The 19,697-nt window shown below is 36.3% G+C and overlaps 1 protein-coding gene across 1 annotated transcript in view; it reads left to right on the top strand.

Moving 5' to 3' along the window:
- LOC136867226 (protein Spindly) overlaps nucleotides 1-14,061 on the top strand; it is a 177,659-nt gene extending 163,598 nt beyond the window's left edge. The window contains exon 9 of the mRNA XM_067144366.2: nucleotides 13,280-14,061. Coding sequence (XP_067000467.2) covers nucleotides 13,280-13,485 — 206 coding nt within the window. The 3' untranslated portion in view covers nucleotides 13,486-14,061. The remainder of the gene's footprint in view (nucleotides 1-13,279) is intronic.
- Nucleotides 14,062-19,697: the final 5,636 nt, after the last annotated feature.

Raw genomic sequence — 19,697 nt, 5'->3', positions numbered from 1 at the left:
TCTTGAAAACTTCTCCTTTCCTTAAATCCTTATTTACACCTAAAAAAAGAAAAACATTATATTGAAATTTCTCAATCTGTAATTCAAATATCTTATTTGTAAAATTTATTCCAAAATTGTCAACTGACTTACTGCTGAAGGTCTAAGACCTTTCATATAAACTGGAATTTTTCTCATCTTAATCTCATCCGACCATGCAACCCATTTTTAACTGTCAAGTTACTTTGAAATAAACATCCACCAAAACAACTTTAGAGACATTTTTACAAAAAAGACGACAACTCAGATGAGTAGTGAAAATTTTTGTTACCTCACTTTCAGCTGGTACCAAATTTGTCAAAATTATAACAAAATTACACTTGTCTGATTTAAACAAATATGTCCTTGCTCCTGTGCTTGTTTCCATTAACCTTACAAGAACAGCTGCTACTTGGACGCTATGCTGCCGGTTATGTAATGTAGGGGACGGGAGGGGAAACGTGTCAATTACTGGAACTATTTCTTTTGCTGTCTCTTTCTCTTCTTTCTTCCTTATATGATTGTACGCTAATTTGTACATGGCCTTTTTCTTCATTCAGTGGTTAATTAAAATTATTCTCATTATTGCTTCTCTGGTCATCATATATACATATTTTCTCTAGAGCATCCATTAATTTCCTTTCGTTGTCATGTGCTGTATTTCCATGCCTTTATCTATTCCATAAAATCATGACTATACTTCTCCATGTGTTCGCCCATTGCTGAGAACATTTTGTGTCTTATTGCATTCATGTGCTCCTTGTATCTAGTCTCCAAACTCCCACCTGATTGTCATATATATTGCTTTCCAGAATTTTGGCACTTGATGCAATTTACTCCCGATTTGTTGAACTTACTAGACCTATTAACTTTATGTGAATTGAACAAAATCTCTTATTATTGTTTGTCTTAAACGCAATGTCAGTGCCATTTTTGTTAAACCAACATGAGTGTCTGTTGTGCAACACTCTGCACTACCAACCACCACAGAAACACGCAATAGGGATACATCCCTCCATATTATAACCGCCCGTGGGTCGATTTAATAGGGGTTCGCAGATAGTGTAAGTGTGCCTCGGCTGGTGTCAGCGGAGTTACATGAGTCTCCACTCATGGGCATGGACATTTGACGAACACCGGTTAGATCTCATTTTTGACTTAACATTACGCTCTTATTACTGTAGCAAGAATTCATTCCACTTAACCATGTAAGGCTATTCTAATTCTTAATTCAACAAAATGAAAATAGCGAGAGTCTTAGTTTCTTGGAAGGATATTCCAATTTAATTAGTCAGATGTAAATAGAAATAAAATAACAGTAATATTTACATTACAACATGATTGGAAAATAAGAATGGAATCGACATTGCATGCTTTCTATGTTTGAATCATAATATCATCAATCACATGTTGGCAAATAAACTAATTTAAATTCAAACTTGACTTGTAACAAATCCAACACAGAACTTGCTGAAGGCTTATTTATCATGACACATTAAAATATTTTACTATTTTTTTTCAATGTCTGCCAATCATAGAATTAAAGTAGTATTTTCACTTGTATTTGTCACTCATTAGTCCAAGATTTTATCTTTCTGTATTCCATCAATGTTATGACTCATCGCATGAATTAACTATCTAACAACTTGAGTATCCCTACTAACCTATATTCAACACTGTCACTTGTTAATAACGTAATCACATACTATTCAGAGACATTGCAACTAATTCCAACAAATAAATTAAATCAGAGCAGGAACAGCGTCTCCTGGAAAACTCATATCCACCGCACCTAAAATACAAAACATTTAACTGATACCATCATTAATAAATAAGAAGACTTGGAAACAATCCAACAGCATCTGGTTACACAGAGATTCTCCTGAAAAATTACGAAGATCTACTACTGTCTACAAAAATCCATACTATAAAGCAGCTACTTAAATAAATACTAATCATACACTGCTTCAGGTGACATAAACATTACTCAAGTATGAGACATCCCATTATCTTCATATTAATGTCATTTACTGTTGAAAATCCTCTATCAGTGATTATCCATTCAAATATGTAACATTTGCATCTTCACCATGCCATAGATTAATATTTTGATGACCGTACACGCGTTTCAATACTTATAATCTTCGGAACATTATTTAAAAGAACCTATCATCAAATCTTATCGCTTGTCTGTCCGACTCTTTGGCTGGACGTTCATTGTACTGATCTTCGGTTCAGAGGGTCCCGGGTTCGATTCCCGGCCGGGTCGGGGATTTTAACCTTAATTGGTTAATTCCAGTAGCACAGGGGCTGGGTGTATGTGTCGTCTTCATCATCATTTCATCCTCATCACGACGTGCAGGTCGCCTACGGACGTCAAATAGAAAGACCTGCACCTGGCGAGCCAAACCCGTCCTGGGATATCCCGGCACTAAAAGCCATACGACATTTCATCGCTTGTCTATTTCTGGTGCCACTTCAACTTCACATGATGAACATCTTAATTAATCATTCTCAACCTTAAATTCATTGAAACTCTCGAAGACCGCACTACACTCCCGTAATGCTTATTTTCAACAAATCACAAGCATTTCTATCCGAAGAACCATCTCGTCATCAAAAACGTGTTATAATCATCCTAGTATTAACCTGATGAAATACTTGCATCTTACACAAATCACACTCATACATGAAAATTATCATATAAGAAGACATTAAATTGACACTTGAATCACATCACCTCATAAGAATTATCTACGCAGTAACTCGTATGTGATTTCAATTATGAGGAAAATATTTCCTACATTCACAAACGATATTAAAGACATCCCAGAATAATTAAGACGAATGCGTGCTTTTATGAGTTGAATATTGCATGGGACAAATAATTCCAATATCTCCTTATTGAAAACTTAATTGCAATTATGGATATCATTGAATATTTATGATGATCACATTATGTTACTCAAGTTTTATCTTAATTATGTCACCTCTTGACAAATAAAAGAAAAATCTGCACTACCGCTATGCATTCTACATGACAAAATAGTGAAAAGACAACATCTTGGGATACTTATCGTTGATGGATTCTTGTAGCTTGTCTCCATCTTCTCATCGGGCTGAATTTTTAATGTTATTTTGTTTCACCATAGTTCCAGGCCTGTCAGGACACTAATCCTGTTCAAGCCCTCGTGGTTGATTTGATTATGGCATTACAGTAATAATCTTCCACCTTCGTGGGCATTCTGACCTGAAACTTGTACAGTCGGAATTAGTACAACGATATATAACGCACAATATCTTGATGTTAATCCTAAAACACTCCCCTTGTTTCTTATATTAAATGCTAGATCTTATTATTATTATTATTATTATTATTATTATTATTATTATTATTATTATTATTATTATTACTACGATTTCCTTCCATATTCCTCTCACAATAATTTCTCAAGTCTTACAATTTCAGCTAGCTTCCTTCTTAAATGTACCTAGCAGTTCTTTCTCTCGACCTCAAATCTCAATTTTTACAATATCATTGTTCATACAAGACAGAATCCTATTTAAATATTACAACAATAACATTGGTTTGCATTTTATAATTTCTAATAAGATCTCTAGTTTATAATTTCCTTGCCATCTGTTTTTGACATTTGAGGAATTTTTCTAAGACAACGTCACTCTCTTAATTAATAAATCGTGCAAAGGAACACGCTTAACCATCCACTTATATAATCTTGACGTGTACAATCAATTGTTTCATCAATGCCTTCTTGATCACTGAACTTGCATCTTTCAAACCATGGCTTCTGCCGTACATGCCATTGCTGGACCTGAATGTCACATATAAGACTTGCTTTATTCTCCCGCAGACATGTGATCTTTCATTTACTGGTTTTCACTTATTCACTAGATGATGTTTTTCTGAATATAATTATCTGATGACCACGAGGTTTTGAGCTTATAAATTTATGTCTTCGTCCTATTTCCATCAAAATTTCCTATTCAAATGAGCGAGTTACCTCGGCTGACCGACACAGTTGGATGTATAACGGTTGGACATATACTTCCATGTCATTTTCGTTGACCTCTTCTTTACCACAAACTTCAATGGCTCTATAACTGATCTGGACACCATTGGTAGGTTATAATACAGGGTTGGCGTCAGGAAGGGCATCCGGCCGTAAAACAGGGCCAAATTCATATATGCAACACAGTTTACACCCACAATCCCACATGTGTGGGAAAAGCGGTAGAAAAGAAGAAAAGTGTCTGTCGTGGAATGTTATTACCACCACATTCTTCCTTTCTTTCTTTTCTTTTTCCAAAGTTGGGCTGTGCTTATTTACTAACTCTTTTTTTGTCTACATATTTCTTTTCTATTAGCGATCTCATATATTGTATTCATTTCTTTTCATTTCTTCATTTCTTTTTCGAAAGCTTGTCTTTTTAAGGGGAATTTAAGGGCCCTGCTAATCGTACTGTAAAACGTCGCCTTCTTCTGCTGCCCTGGATGGTTGGAATAATTCCTAATAATAGTACTAGTAGTAATTTCTTTTCTAAAACCTGGTACTCTAATTCCCTGTTATTTTGACGTCTACATAGATCAGCGATCCTCCTTCCTCTGACTTCATTTTAAATTTGATTCTTTGTCTATTTCGTTCACCCTTTTTAATATTTCTACTGGACCTATTTTCTGTTCATCTACAGTAATGAAAACATCATTCACGTATCTCATCCATTTGATTAATTCTTTATAATTTTCTCAATTATCTTATTAGATTCCAAATAGTCCATGTTAATATTTGCCAGCATATCTGACACTGGGGAACCCATACCCTACCCCTTCTCCTGTTTGTATATTTTGTTATTAAACCCAAAATAATTGTTCTCTAATGTATGTGCTAACAATTTGATAAATTCTTCAATCTCCGTTTTACTTAACCTGCTATGTTCTGTTAAATTATTTTGTTTTTTGGAATCTGCCAACCAAAAAGTAATCCAAGTAAGTGCAGTCTTCGCCATTTTCTGGGATGGAGAGGGGTGCATCATGGTTGAATTTCTTGCACCCAGGGAAACCATCGTGCATTTTGCCATAAATACCTGGAAAATAAAATCGTTCTTCAACAGAATAATGCCGCTCTCACACTCTGCCAAATTTATTCAGGAGGATATTGGAAAAATGAGGTTTAAAGTTCTGCCACAGCCTGGCTACAGTCTCGAATGACACCATATGTCATCATTCCAGTTTAGTGAAGGAACAGATGCAAGGCCAATGTTATACGAGAAAATGGAGCACATAGAGAAATAGAAAAGGCAGTGCATCAATTTCTGCTGGCTGCTGGAATGGACTTTTGTTACAGGGACATTTCTGAGCTTGCAAAACGGTGGGAAAAATGTGTACAAAGAAATGGAGAGTGTATCAACAAGTAGTCTGTTGATTACGATAGTGTGTGTGGAGATAAAGTTCATTTACCAGATTTACAGGAAACCATCTGCCGCTCCTATAACAATAAAAAGCGAATGCTTGCACCCCCACTCCCATAAGCAGGCTGCATTTTACAGCTTGATTCACAGGGCCATGAACATTCCTCTTTCTAATGCTAATTGAGAAAAAGAACTACATTTCATCAAAGAATTAGCCATGATGAATGGTTTTAAACCTGATATGATCACCAGAATCATAGGTAAAATTAGATCAAAGAGTAAAACTACATTAGTTCCCGAAAAAACAAAACCAAAAAAACAAATTTCGCTATTTTTACTTTCACCAACCCACCAACCCAACTATTCACAATGTCACTCAACCATTAAAAAGGCACAGTATTAACACTGCGTACCGGACCCGCAACACCAACCGTAATATTTTTTCAATTCCAATTCTGTTAATACAATTTACGATAGATTCTCAAACTCGGGAATATATAGACTCGGATGCACACAGTGCAACTTTTCTTATATAGGGCAAACTGGCCGTAGCTTTAGAATAAGGTATTTAGAACATTATAATGCCTTGAAACACAAAAAGCATTCCGCCATGAGTATTCATATGAGGGACATGGCATAATTTCAGTACTATCGATCAAATACGTAAATAAAAGCGGTCTAATGACCGGGTATGAAAATGCTTACATTTCCTTGGACCAGTACTTTAATAAAAATAGTAATTTAAATGACGTCTTGGACATTAATAGCCCCATAATTGAGCAAATCTCCAATTTAATTGCTAACTTTGGAATCAATGCTAAAAATTTCACGAAGATTTTCCATTATAAACATGCTTTCAATCCTCCTGTAGTAACAACAGCAACAGTAGTCACACCTACGCCTCCTAGCACTGCATCCCCTCCATTGGCCGACAACCCGCGTAATGTCCCGCCTCCCTTCCCCTTCCCGCTATCTTCCCCGTCTCGACGTTCGCATTCATACAACACACGTAGCAGCAAGTCAGTGACCATCAAACCTCAGTAAACAACCAAGGGACTAATCTCCCATCAATTAACACACGGGTAAGCGCCTTCTGTTATTATTTCCTTACAGTAGTACAGCCTTTAAATTCCAGCAACTGACACACATACTATTCTTCCTTTTTTACAGGATACACCCGATTTATATTATTTTACCTAAGAGATCAGTAGTTCTCCATTTGAAGCCCAATATTATCACTACTACACAAAATATAATAATGTTTGAAACACAACACGAGGAAGTCCCATAAGGTTATTTACGCAGATCCAGACGACGTTTTATCATCAGTGCAGTTCTTTTTTCAACCAATTGAGCGAAGATTATTATGGTCATTGATTTATACGAACATTTAATCACTACATACTATAGTAACATTTCCTGTCATTCATTACACTTACATTTTAATTATCAATATTTGTTTTAATAGACATAATATAATCTTATTGATTATTTTTAAATTGTTAAAATTCATATTTTATCAATGTATATTAGACGTATTTTCGTTATATATACCAGGATCAGGGCCCTGACCCACCATGGATTATGTTATCTATAGCTGATGATGCTCACTAAGATTGAGCGAAATATGTCCTACTTGTAATTAAATGGTTTTATCCTAAATATAAAGGACTATTGTGTATTGGAAAGGTGGTTTTATTAATATAACTTCTTACACTATTATTTTGTCGGAAATCGCCCAGAGCAAATCGAGCTGCTTTTCTTTGGTTTTTTTCCAGTTCTTGAATCAAGTAATCCTGGTGAGGATCCCATACACTGGAACCGTACTCTATTTGGGGTCTTATCAGAGACTTATATGCCCTCTCCTTCACATCCTTACTTATTCTCTCTTCTTCTATATGCCTTGCCCACTCTCCCGGACGTTGGCGATCAGTACTTGACAGTGTTCTTCGATCTTCAACAACACGGTAGAGTTGTGCGACAGTTCATATTCCAGTTCAGTTACATCCTTACAACAACCCCTAAATACCCTCATAACCAAGTGCGGAGATCTGTACCCTTTATTTACAATGATATTTATGTGATTACCCCAATGAATTCTAGAGCAGAGATGAAAGTAAGGGCGACAAACCATCTCCCTGTCTTAACCCTGCTTTAATCGCAAATGGGTCAAATATTTCTTCTCTGAAATTTTCTTTGGATTTGGTGTTTGTTAGTTAATTTTATAATTTTTATTAATTTGGGATGAAGTCCAAAATTCCTTAGTATCTTCGTCATTGAAGATCTATGGATATAACCATCAGCTTTTTTGAAATCTACATAGGGTATGATTTGTGGTTTTCACCTTCTTTTGTAGACATCCATTACTAATTTTATCCCCAGAACACAAACCCTAATTTGGTAATATATAAACACAAACCCTCGTAAAATTTACGACTATTTATTTCCATGATGATAAAATGTAACTGCACACAAAAAGTAATATAAGAAGCCTGTATTAACATGTAAGTTATTTTACAGAGTGTTAACTCCTAGTTTTTCAAGTCCCTGGTGTCTCATTTACAGCAGTTAGTGCAAAGATTTGCTCTATGTTCCTTGCAATACGCGCGGTGACATTTGCTGCAGTATTTTGTCATCATTCGCCTTTTCTGAGCAGGACACATGTGACAAATAGTTCTCTTGCCAGTAATAACCAATCCTTTATGTTGGGTAGATGAACTATCACTTAGAATACCCTGCATAATTTCTTGTAGATGTGGTTGTAAGCTTGGTGTTTCCAGTCTCTTCGACATCCATGGCTTGGCGAGTTCTTCACTTAGACGTATGAGAAAGTCTTTTCTCGGCAAGTTGCGGCCACCTTGACGCTCATTATTGTTACAGTAGATAACCCACAAATTCACACATTTGCTATTCAGCATTCCATAAAATACACACAGTGACTACCGCCTGGTTTTCCGTCTACAACAATAGCAATTGCACTTTTGATCATGAGCATCCACTCCATACTTAGTTGCATTGTAATCCTCTACAATGTGTGGTTTATGGCTAGTGTCACTGAGAGTAGGTTGGTCATGAGCAGTGGACAATAAAACAACTACCTTATTTGGCTTTGCTTTGAATGAAACCAGAGTTTTATCACCGTCAAAGCAAAACATAGATGTGTCAACATTTCTCTTTCTTGTCGACAGTAGTTCTGGTGGTATATCAGGTTTATTGTTGCGAATATTACCCATTAACGTCAGTTTGTCCTTTAAAAGATCATCTGCAAGCTTTACTGAGGTAAACCCGTTATCTACTGTGACATTTCTATTTGATCCTCGTAGAGTCTTGGTCAGTTCCTTGACATAGAATTCCCCGAGAGGCATTCCATCTGTCTTTGTATATTTGCCTAGGTAAGGCATAGCATCTTTCACGTACTTGGTCTTTGTGTCAGAGGCCATTACTATTTTGATGCTGTATTTGTTGGGCTTAATCGGGATATACATGCGGAAAGGGCGTCTTCCACAAAAACCTAACAGTTGCACATCCACTCTTACAAATGGGTCTGATTTATAGCACGTTCTGCAATTGTGAACAAACTGTTCCCAGATTTCACGTATTGATGCAAAATAATCACTTTCCCTCCTTACCTGACGAGTTTCCTTGTCGTCAAACCGCAAGCACGATACTAGGAATTCAAACCTCTCCGAACTCAGGGTGGCTTTGTACCTAGTACCACACAAATCTGTATTGAACATTTCTTGGACTGACAGGTGATTATTTTTCAAAGCTGCAGTTAGTACAAAGATTCCAAGGAGTGCCTTTACTTCTTCCATGCAAGTATGGTTTTGTGTGTGTTGATGACTTTTACCTCAACCTCTTTCTAATTATTTCTTCATTTGTGTGGACTACTGTTGTGTTTATTATACTATCTGTGATGAACAAAGAAAATGAATCCAATAGGGGTCTGAACAAAGTGTGTTATGTTTCTGCTTGGAGTGCGACTTCATGACCGACTGGCAGGTTTTGCAGACCAGCGATGACCATTCCTTCCTTTTAGAATCTTCCTAGGAGCAATCACGATATTTACATTTCTCAGTGGGGAGTAAACATCTTGGTAGTCTTCATTTTCAGATGTTGAACTCGTGGACTTCTCAGATTCAAGTCTTCTGCGCTTACGGCCTCGTTGCACAGTGACAGGGGAGTCATGACTGCTTAGGATTATTTCCGTATTCCGTGCTGGTTTATCTTCTTCATCTCTATCTGTCAGTGTTATGTCATCGTCTGTACATTATCAACCTCTTCATCAGAACTAGAATCATAACACGAACCACACTCTTCCTCTTTTTTCAAAAATCAATGACACAACCTTTTCTCGGAAATTCGGGTTATCTCCTGGTATAATAATCATCTGCAATAACAATAACGGCACGCGTTACTTACCAGTATGTGTATGACAAGTTCCGTTGTTCTAAATACTTACTTCATTCAGAATAGTGCTGTCCTGTAACTTTGTTACAGAACTTACCTTGTTAAGCGTAGCATATGTAGTCGCAAATCGTCGTAAATTTTACGACACAAGTCTTTAATTTGAAATCAACATACTCAGTCTAACAATGCACGCACACTGACAAAGCTTGCGGTATTGTAGGAAGCTACTGAGTAGGACAGTAACGTGGCGCTAAAATCCTAGCAGATAGAGCCGTGTTGCCAAGTATGCATCGTAAAAATTACGAGGGTTTGTGTTAGAGCCGTGTTGCCAAGTATGCATCGTAAAAATTACAAGGGTTTGCGTTCTAGGGTTAATGTGATTACCTGTTTTGGGCAACTTCTCCAGGGCCTAAATCGTCCTTAGTATTCCCCTAGTTCCAGTTCAAATTGATCTTTACAACGAATGTACAGAATTCTTGACATTACTTTATATGTGCAATCCAAAAGTAAAAATCCTCTATAGTTGTCTTGATTTTTTCTTTTTTATATAATGAATGTATTATAGCTGTAGTCCAATGTTTTGTAGTTCTTCTTTGTTCCAGATTTTTGCTATGCATTCGTGTACTGATATTTTCACTGGTTCTGCTGCATATTTCCAAAGTTCTGCAAATGTTTGATCTTCTCCACTTGCTTTGTACTTTTTGAGCTCTTTCAAAGCTTTGTAGACTTCATGGATTGTGGGTGGGTTTATATTTTCTGCTGGTGTTTTATTTGGGTTTGTGTTTTTTTGAAGTAGTTCTGGGGGATCTTCGCAATTTAGTAATTTGTTAAATGTTTCTGCTAAAATTTCTGTATTTTTTCTATTGCTATTCTTTTAACATTAATGTTGGAGGATCATATATTTGTAGTTTGCTAAATATTTTGTAGTAATCTCTTAAGTTTGTTTTTATCTTTAGAAGTATATCTTTTTGGTATTGGTGTTTAACCCTCCTTATTATTTTTATTATTAATTTTTTTTTGTTACCTTTCTTTGTATTGTGACTTCCAAGTGTGATTCCTCTGTTTTTTAACTCTGATACCTTAACCAGGCTTGGTGTCTATTTTTAACATTTTTTATGATATTCATCGTTTCACCATTAGTGTTTTTCCTTGGAATTATTGGGGCTACCTGTTCAGCTATTTGTTTCAGATGTAAAATTATTTCCTCTAGATTATGTTACTTGTAGACTCCTAGTTTGTTATTTGTATTCCTTGTTATCTGTTTATAAGGGTCGCAGGTTTTCTTTTTTGTATGGGATGTTTTCTTTGTAATGGGGTGAATTTTATTTTTACTTTTATCAAGTATTAATCTGATCCAGTATCTGCCCCTCTCTGGTCTTTCACATTGTCGATTTCCCTGTGGTAATTCTTATCCATACAGACAGGATCCAGTTGCCGTTCTCCTTTTTTTTTTGGTCTGGATGTTTCCAAGTTTTGAACTTATTTGGACTTGTCTTGAGTATATTGACTTTGAGATCATCTCATAGTTTCTGCAGAATTCCACAAGTTTTATGCCATTCCCTTTGTTCTTCTTTGTGCTGGCCACTTTGCTTTTCCCTTTGTAAATGGCCATTTAAGTCTCCAATTAAAATGTTGGTGTGATTTTTATTTATGTTTGTCGTCATCTGATCTAGGAACTCCCAAATTCCATCCACCTCTTCTGTGTTCTTTATTATTATTATTTTTTAATAATTAATTCGGGCATGGGTATTTATTATTGTTTATAGTTAGTGTTGCGAGCCTGGGAGATTGTGTTTTGAAGTCTATTATGGACTCAATTATTTTGAGAATGACCACAAATCTTGTTGCAAATTGTGGACATTTGCTTTATTACTTTTTTTTTTTCATGGTATTCCCTTGTAAATTCTATATCCTTGTGATTCCATCGGTTCCTGATCAGTGTTTCTCATTTCTTGAACTCCGGTTATTAGAATCCCTTTGCAGTTCTTTTCGTCTGTCAAAATTTTGAGTTTCCCTGGTTGTATGATGGAATTTATATTGTGCATTGCTATTTTATTTATCTATCCTGTTTTCAGTGTACATTTTGATCTTCTGTCAGTCTTGGCTATTGCCAGGCAGTGGATTTCTCCTTAAAAGCCATGTTTGTCTTTCAAAGGTAGTCAACCTTGTGTGGAGCACCCACAGACGTTGTTGTGTGTTTGGTCTGCAAGAGCTGTTTTATTTTTTTCAAGTCCACCGGCAAGCCAGTGAAGACCCTCTTTCCTGCCACTTGGGACACACCATGTCAGAGTAACACCTCTCTGCCTGCTACGACAAGATATTTTAATTTTATTTTATTTATTTCTACCTCTTCCGCCCCTCATTCATCTGATGACCTTGTTGTTTACTTCCCAACGCACATATGATGGAATGAGTTGATGAACAGGTTGAGTGGCTCAGACGATTGAAGCACTGGCCTTCTGACCTCAACTTGGCAAGTTCAACCCTGGCTCAGTCCGGTGGTATTTGAAGGAGTTCAAATAGTCAGCCCCATGTCACTAGATTTACTGGCATGTGAAAGAACTCCTGCGGGACTTAAATCCAGCACTTCAGCGTCTCCGAAAACTATAGAAGTAGTTAGTGGGATGTAAAGCCAATACCATTAAGGAACATCTTAATTGGAGCTAAGATGGTGTCATCACCTCCAACTCGGAATGATACTGCACAGTAAGCCGTCTAGTGACAAACAAGAGTACCATTTACTATAGACCAGCGGTAAAGCATTCTTAAATTCAAACGTTCATTAGTAGAGAAGTCTTGCTCATGAACAGACAAGATTTTCTTCTGAAGAAATGGAGTAAAGTTTTCTGCAAAACGTAAAGAATTTTGCCTTGTTTTGTGACATGGCAAAAGCCCAAAAGCTCATTATCGTGTTTTGTTATGTTGTATTATTATGTTGTATATTCTGGTGGCAAATAAAAACTATATAATTCAGTAAGGTATGAGAAACGCATTAAAAGAAGTCCCAAAACAAAACTAAACAAGAACATAGTAGAAAGCAACAAACAAACATTCAATTAATTTTAAAGTGATATTTCACTTAAATGTAATCATGGTCTTTAAAACGATGCATACATCCTAAATCGTGTACTGAGTGAGTCTTCGTGGGTTAATTATGTTTAATATTACAAGATAATCATTTAAATTTTGTATAAGAATTACTGCATTACATTAATTTCTTGTATGTGTTTGCTATTCCATTTATTTTTCCAATGTCATATCTCAATAATTCTCAAGTCTTAGTCATCATCTCCCGTTCTCTAAATGAGTTCACCACTATACTGTGTGTTACTCAGTCAGAAGCTCTCTCATAGTATCGAAAGCATGCAAACATGTTTCTTTGGTATGTGTGAATGACTTTCTGTTCTGTTTTTTTTTCTTGCAGAGGTTTTGTCTCCTAAAGAAAACCACAACCTTGAAGATGAAGCTAGGAAACCAGTAACTCCACCACTGAAGGAAAATATGCCCCTCAAAACACTTCGATTTTCTGATGATGTTGCTCCATCTTCCAAAAAACCTGTCAGAGTCACAATTCGAGAAATTTCTTGTCCTCAAGTTATTATTACATCTGCCAATAACTCTATCAGATAGGAACATTTAGTTGTTCCAAGGAAGAACAAGGATATTTTGAGTAATCAGTGAAAGAGTATAATTATAGTGTTGGGGTGAATGCCTCAGTAAATCAGATGAATTCTATTTTTCTGTGTTTTAAAAAGTTTGTTGAATTATTGAGTGATGTTTGTTGAAGATTTGAACATTAAATATGTACTTGTATGGTTTTTTTAAAATAGTGTACTGGTAGTCCTTTTATTGTAATATACGTTACTCTCTAAGTAGACATGTTCTGTTAGAAAAATTCTGCCTCTGCTATGTTGTACCCTTGTAATACAGCCACATCTCAAAGTAGTCTGGTAATTAATTAGCATGATGCATATGAACCTGACGCAAACAGCAGTAACAAACGTTGCAGTAGTTCTTGAAGGTAATGCTTCTTTTGTAGTTGTTACATCAACTAAAATATACTACAGCAGTGGTTCCCAACCTTTTGTGGCCCATTTCCCCTTTCTGGAGTTTGACTAACACCTATCGCCCCCTTTTCATTTTCATTGCATGCCTAATTTTAATTTGAAGTAAAGTGTAAATAATAAGGCAGTTTTATTATTTTAAACAATTTTACTACCATATATTAAAACAACCAAAGCAGTTTTAACCGGTCACTATTAAATAAAGCCAGGCTGAGTGGCTCAGACGGTTGAGGCGCTGGCCTTCTGACCCCAACGTGGCAGGTTCGATCCTGGCTCAGTCAGGTGGTATTTCAAGGTGCTCAAATATGCCAGCCTCATGTCGGTAGATTTACCGGCACGTAAAAGAACTCCTGCGGGACTAAATTTTGGCACCTCGGCGTCTCTGAAAACCATAAAAGAGTAATTAGTGGGACGTAAAGCAAATAGCATTATTATTATTATTATTATTATTATTATTATTATTATTATTATTATTATTATTATTATTATTATTAAATGAAATAAAAAAATTAAAATGTACCTTTTTACAGGTTTTTTAAGAAGAAAGAAGTAAAATAAATAACTAAGATCATTGACATACATTTAAAAACAAGAGTACATGTTTCCATTTTTAATTGGAATCTGGAAAATTTGAGAAAGTTGACAATTAAAATTTGAAAAAATAAATGAAAATTTGAGAACTTTGTTATTTATTCTCTTTACCTTTCCAGTTGCTGCCATGTGCTTGGTGGATTTCAGTTAAAACTTGAATATCCGGATTTATGTTCCTCAAGTTCAGGCGCAAGTCTCCTTTGAGGCAAATGTCCAACATATTTCTATGTTTTGTGAGGAGTTGGACAACAGAACTAAATCCTTTTTTATCTAAATATGTTGACAGGAACAAGATGAGAAGTGGTTCAGTTTTCCCACACAGTTCTCCCATAAGCTTCACCCAAGCTAACTCATAACCGCTCTGCTTGAAAATGATTTTCGCCTCACAGTCATACCTCAGATGCAGAAACTCCGTCTACAAAGAGTTATCAAGCTTATCCACAGCTTCAAATGAGAATGGATCTAGAATCCAATCTGGAATGTGTAACTTGGTCCAATCATCAAATCTTGATTCCATGTCAGTTTTTTAACTGGTCAAGGTGATTGGTAAAAATTAGGATTTTGTCTTTTGGGAGTTCAGGAGTCCTGTTATCTGACGCTGAACACTTTTTAACGGTCAGAAACTGAATCAGCTGTTTACGGCTAATGTTTACCTTGTGAATATCAAACTTGGCGATGAATAATGAAATAATTCCTTTGGCCTTGATAAGGTTCATCTTGTTTCCTTGAAGCCTTACATTGACTTCATTAATTTTTTCAAAAATATCTGTAAGGTACGCAAGTTCCAACTTGCGTTGCTTCAAATTCTCACTTAAAACAGGATCAGACATGTCAAGATACTCAGTAACCATGTCAAATAATTTGAAGAAACGGTGCAAACAAGTTTCCGTTGGAAAGCCACCTCACGGCCTTACGTAGAAGCAAGCGTTCGAATTCCTCATCATTTTCATGGCAGTTTTCGGAACAGACGGTCATTGAAGTAATTATCTTTGATATTGTTGACACCAGTAATAACCAGCTGTAGGGTTTCATACAGGACACCACTCAATTTTTTCGCAACTAAGTGTTGACGATGAGTGACACAGTGAATAGTGGCCAGTGTTGCCAACTTAGCGGATTTTCCGTTAAATTTGGCGGAATTAAAAGACTGACTGTGGAGAAATATATCGTTTTAGCGGACAGCGGATTTTTTGGCGGAATTCTCGATTTATTATAGCGAAATTTAGCATTTTATCCATTTTACATTTTTAAAATTTGTACTCCAGTCTGTCTCCAAGCAATTCCGTATTTATTGCCAAGAGCAAGCAGTCACATGAGGAAAACATGTTATTTGGATTTGATGTTATGAGATAATGGTATCATAAATTTGTAATGGGGAAAGATTACTTATCTCTTAGTTGACGAATGACGACAGATAATGAAACTGGGAGAGAGTAGCATTTATATTTATGCTATGAAGGAAGACCATTTAATGAACTGGCCTGTTCATCCCCTTGAGGTAGGGGATTCACTAGTTTTGCACCCGGCAGTAAAACGCCTAAAAGTTTAGCTCGCCAGCAGGGGATTAATCCCAGTGAAACTCACAGATCAGGTGAGTGCAGAAATTTACTTTTATTATTATTATTATTATTATTATTATTATTATTATTATTATTATTATTATTATTATTTATTATTACTCATTTTTATTGCTCATTATTTTAGATCGGATTTCTTGGCGGAATTTTCGCGGATTTTTAGTAGTATTTAGCGGATCTTGAAAATATAAGTTGGCAACACTGATAGTGACGACCTGTGGCACTTCTTTCTTAAGGTGGGCTAGAAACCCAGCATGACGACCTGACATGGCAGAAGCATAGTCTGTTGCACAAATGCTCGCGTATTTTAGGGGAATCTCTTATCCCTCAAAATAATCCTGGACCACTTCAAAAATCAATGATCATATCAGTGATCAAAGTTCTAGCAAACAACATTTCCTCGGTAATTTCCTTTCATTCATCGATAAACCTCATATGAGCTAATAAAATTTCTTTGTTATCAATCGCAGTTGGTTCATCAATCTCCAATGCAAATTTACTTTTTTTTTTTTTTTTTCTCAACAAATTGGTAGCCATATCATCAATTCGCCTAGAACCAGTATTGTTGCTCAAAGGAACCGATTGACTTATTACTAGGACCCTCCTCGCCCAGTATGATTTCAACATTTTTTTGGTAGCTGGTGAAACAATAGTTTCGCCAATTGTGTGAGAAGACCTATGACAAGATCGGTTGCTCGTTTTTTAAATAATTCACTCACATACGCTTTACCTTTGAGGTGTTGAAAATAACTAAGTTCTTTATTTGCTTTATCACTGTGTACTCTTGATAAATGATCTTTCATTTGCGAAGGCTTCATGTCTTCATTACTAATAAATGTTTTATCGCACAAAAGACAACGTGAAAAGTGCACATTTTGCGGTGATGCTGTAAAACCGAATTTTAAATACTCAGCTGAGTATTGACAACACTTCTTCTTTTTTGAATCCATTGTGCATGAACTTCTACACTTCAAAATAATGCACAAAATCAGAAAAAACAGGCAAAAAACTGATGGTGAGGCACACGGAGGCTAGTTTAGACTGAAGACGAATGTAGGTTAAGTGCAAGTGTGTTGTGATGGCTGGAGGGGGAGGGGGTTGAGTCACCAGTCGGCCGCGCTGAGCAACAACAGGTTGTAGACTGTGGAAAGGGGTGAGTGCAGTGAACTCGCCGGCTGAGAATAGCCAGTGACTTGTGCTACCCGGCAACTTCTACTGTAGAGTGCTATTTTAATTTTATCCCCTTTGAATACTCATCGCCCCCTGACAACCCAAATCGCCCTCTCGGGGGCGAACGCCCCCAGGTTGGGAACCACTGTACTACAGTAAAACCTGCCTTTAGTGAAACCTTTTTTGAACCAGAAAACTGTCCCTATTGGAAAATTTTCCCGGTCCCATGAATTATGGTAATCATGTAAGTTTACCTGTATTTAGCAGAACCTGTTCTGACGTGAAAATGGAAGGAAATTTTACAACTATAACGGAAATCATCTGTAAATTTCCTTCCTAACCCTTTTCAGTACATGTGTATTGCAAATGAACCGCACCTGGGCGACTGGAGCAGGACGATGATGATGATGATGTATTCCAAATGGATCTAAGATGACCGAGAAACTGATTGCTACAACAAACTCTTGAACAATATAATTATTGTTGCATGATATAAACTTCATTACCGTACATATCGCCAGTCTGAATTGTACTGATTGATTGATTGATTGATTGATTGATTGATTGATTGATTGATTGATTGATTGATTGATTGATTGATTGATTGATTGAAAATAAAAGTATGATACAGGTCCTCCTATTCAATACCTCATAACATACTTCATCTATAGAGATGTCGTTTTCACATTAATTAAACATGTTCCAACCCACATTTTGGGTCATCTTCAGTGGATTCCAATCTTAAGATAATTATATACATTACAATTTAATAGTTTGGATAAGAAGTTTGGACATTGGTACAGTGAGTCTCATCTGAATTCTAGTTACTGTATGTGCAAGTAAAACATAGTTAAATATAATATGACAAGATATAATTCCTTGTCTTGAGTTTTTTAAAAAAGAAACCTCTGTATGGTTAAAACTCTTTGAATTCTTCAGTCTTGAGTTAAACTCCTATCTTAAAATTTCCATTGTAACCACTTGTAGCGTGACATTAGGAGGTGAGTGGCATATTACATTCTGTCATCTGCACAATGCTGATTGAGTACTGTCAGTCCATGTAAACTGAAATGAGGATAAAATATGTAAGTTAATGTATATTAGGCAATAGGGTGTAAACGACGTCCCTATAGATGAAGCATATTATAAGTAAGGCACAGAAGTTCATGGCCTAAAAAACTAAGAAATATGCTCTTAAAAACTTGAAAATATACTGGCAGTAGACAAGTCAGGCTAGTATTGATATTAATGAACTTACATTTATTCTTTGGATGTTGAAGGAGAATTGGTCCCGCTGTCAATGCTGAGTGATGAATTGCAGCTCACAACCATCACTTTGCACAAATTTTCAACTGAAAAACATCATCTGTTGTCTCGCAAAATAATTTTGTAACATGAAAAACTTCTTTCCACATCACAATATGTTATTGGGGCATATTTAAATGTTAACTGCTCCACAGAAAGAGGCAAATCTCTTGGTGTGACAGATGGTTTACCTTCGAGAATGTCTTGAATGATACAGATGTTGATTCCCATAGGGAATCTGAAATATTTGTTCCGAATGAGTAAATTTATTATGGCAATATAAATGGTCCGTTATTGGACATTATAAATTTTCCAGCTAATTCATTCCTGGTTGCCAGCGTTCTGCCCCCGTATGCTAGGCTTGGCTCATCACTTGGTACCTAGCACACCTACCAAGACGCATGGCCAGTGCATACGATGCAGGCCACTACGTAGGCTAATTGTAGCCACTGACAGTACCAATGCACTTTAAGAGACTTTGTCTCATTATCAAAAATTGATGCCTGCTTGGCCATCAGATGATACAGATCTTGATTCCTGTAATCTGTGGTGAGACGGAAAACTGGAACTAAGCATTGTGTGTTGCCTTTATTTGAAAATCTTTGTTTATTAATATCTTTGGACAGTATGAACAGTGCAGGATGCAAAAGGTATTTTGAAGTGATGGCTGTATTCAAATATTATGTAACTTGACCAAATGTTAATTTGATGTTCATAATGTGATTGAGAAAATGTAAAGGTGCCTTAGCTGGGCAGCATCCTATACCGCACGTGCGGTTTCCAATGATGAAATTTTTGAAGTTGTAATAGCAATGTACCAGAACTTGTGTAATCGCTAACTATCTTATAACCATATATGGTCATATAATTGGATTGGCCAAAAGTACGGGCGTTCCAATTGGCGAAAAGGAACGGGAATCTAGTGGAATTTGATATTATTGGTCGGTTGTGATCGGGCCATTTCCGGCCTTTTGCCGGCTTCGGGAAAATAATGCGTGTGCTAGGCGTCATTTACATCTGACCGTCCTTGAGTGCGGATGCGCTCGAGGAGTTCCCCTCGGGAACTCCAGCTTTTCGCAGTGCTATTTTCATTTTATTTTCAATGTTTTCTGATTTCATTAGATTAAATTTAATT

The sequence above is a fragment of the Anabrus simplex genome, chromosome 3 (genome assembly GCF_040414725.1).
Source record: "Anabrus simplex isolate iqAnaSimp1 chromosome 3, ASM4041472v1, whole genome shotgun sequence".
NCBI classification, from domain to species: domain Eukaryota; kingdom Metazoa; phylum Arthropoda; class Insecta; order Orthoptera; family Tettigoniidae; genus Anabrus; species Anabrus simplex.
This window is presented reverse-complemented; position numbering and strand designations above follow the sequence as displayed.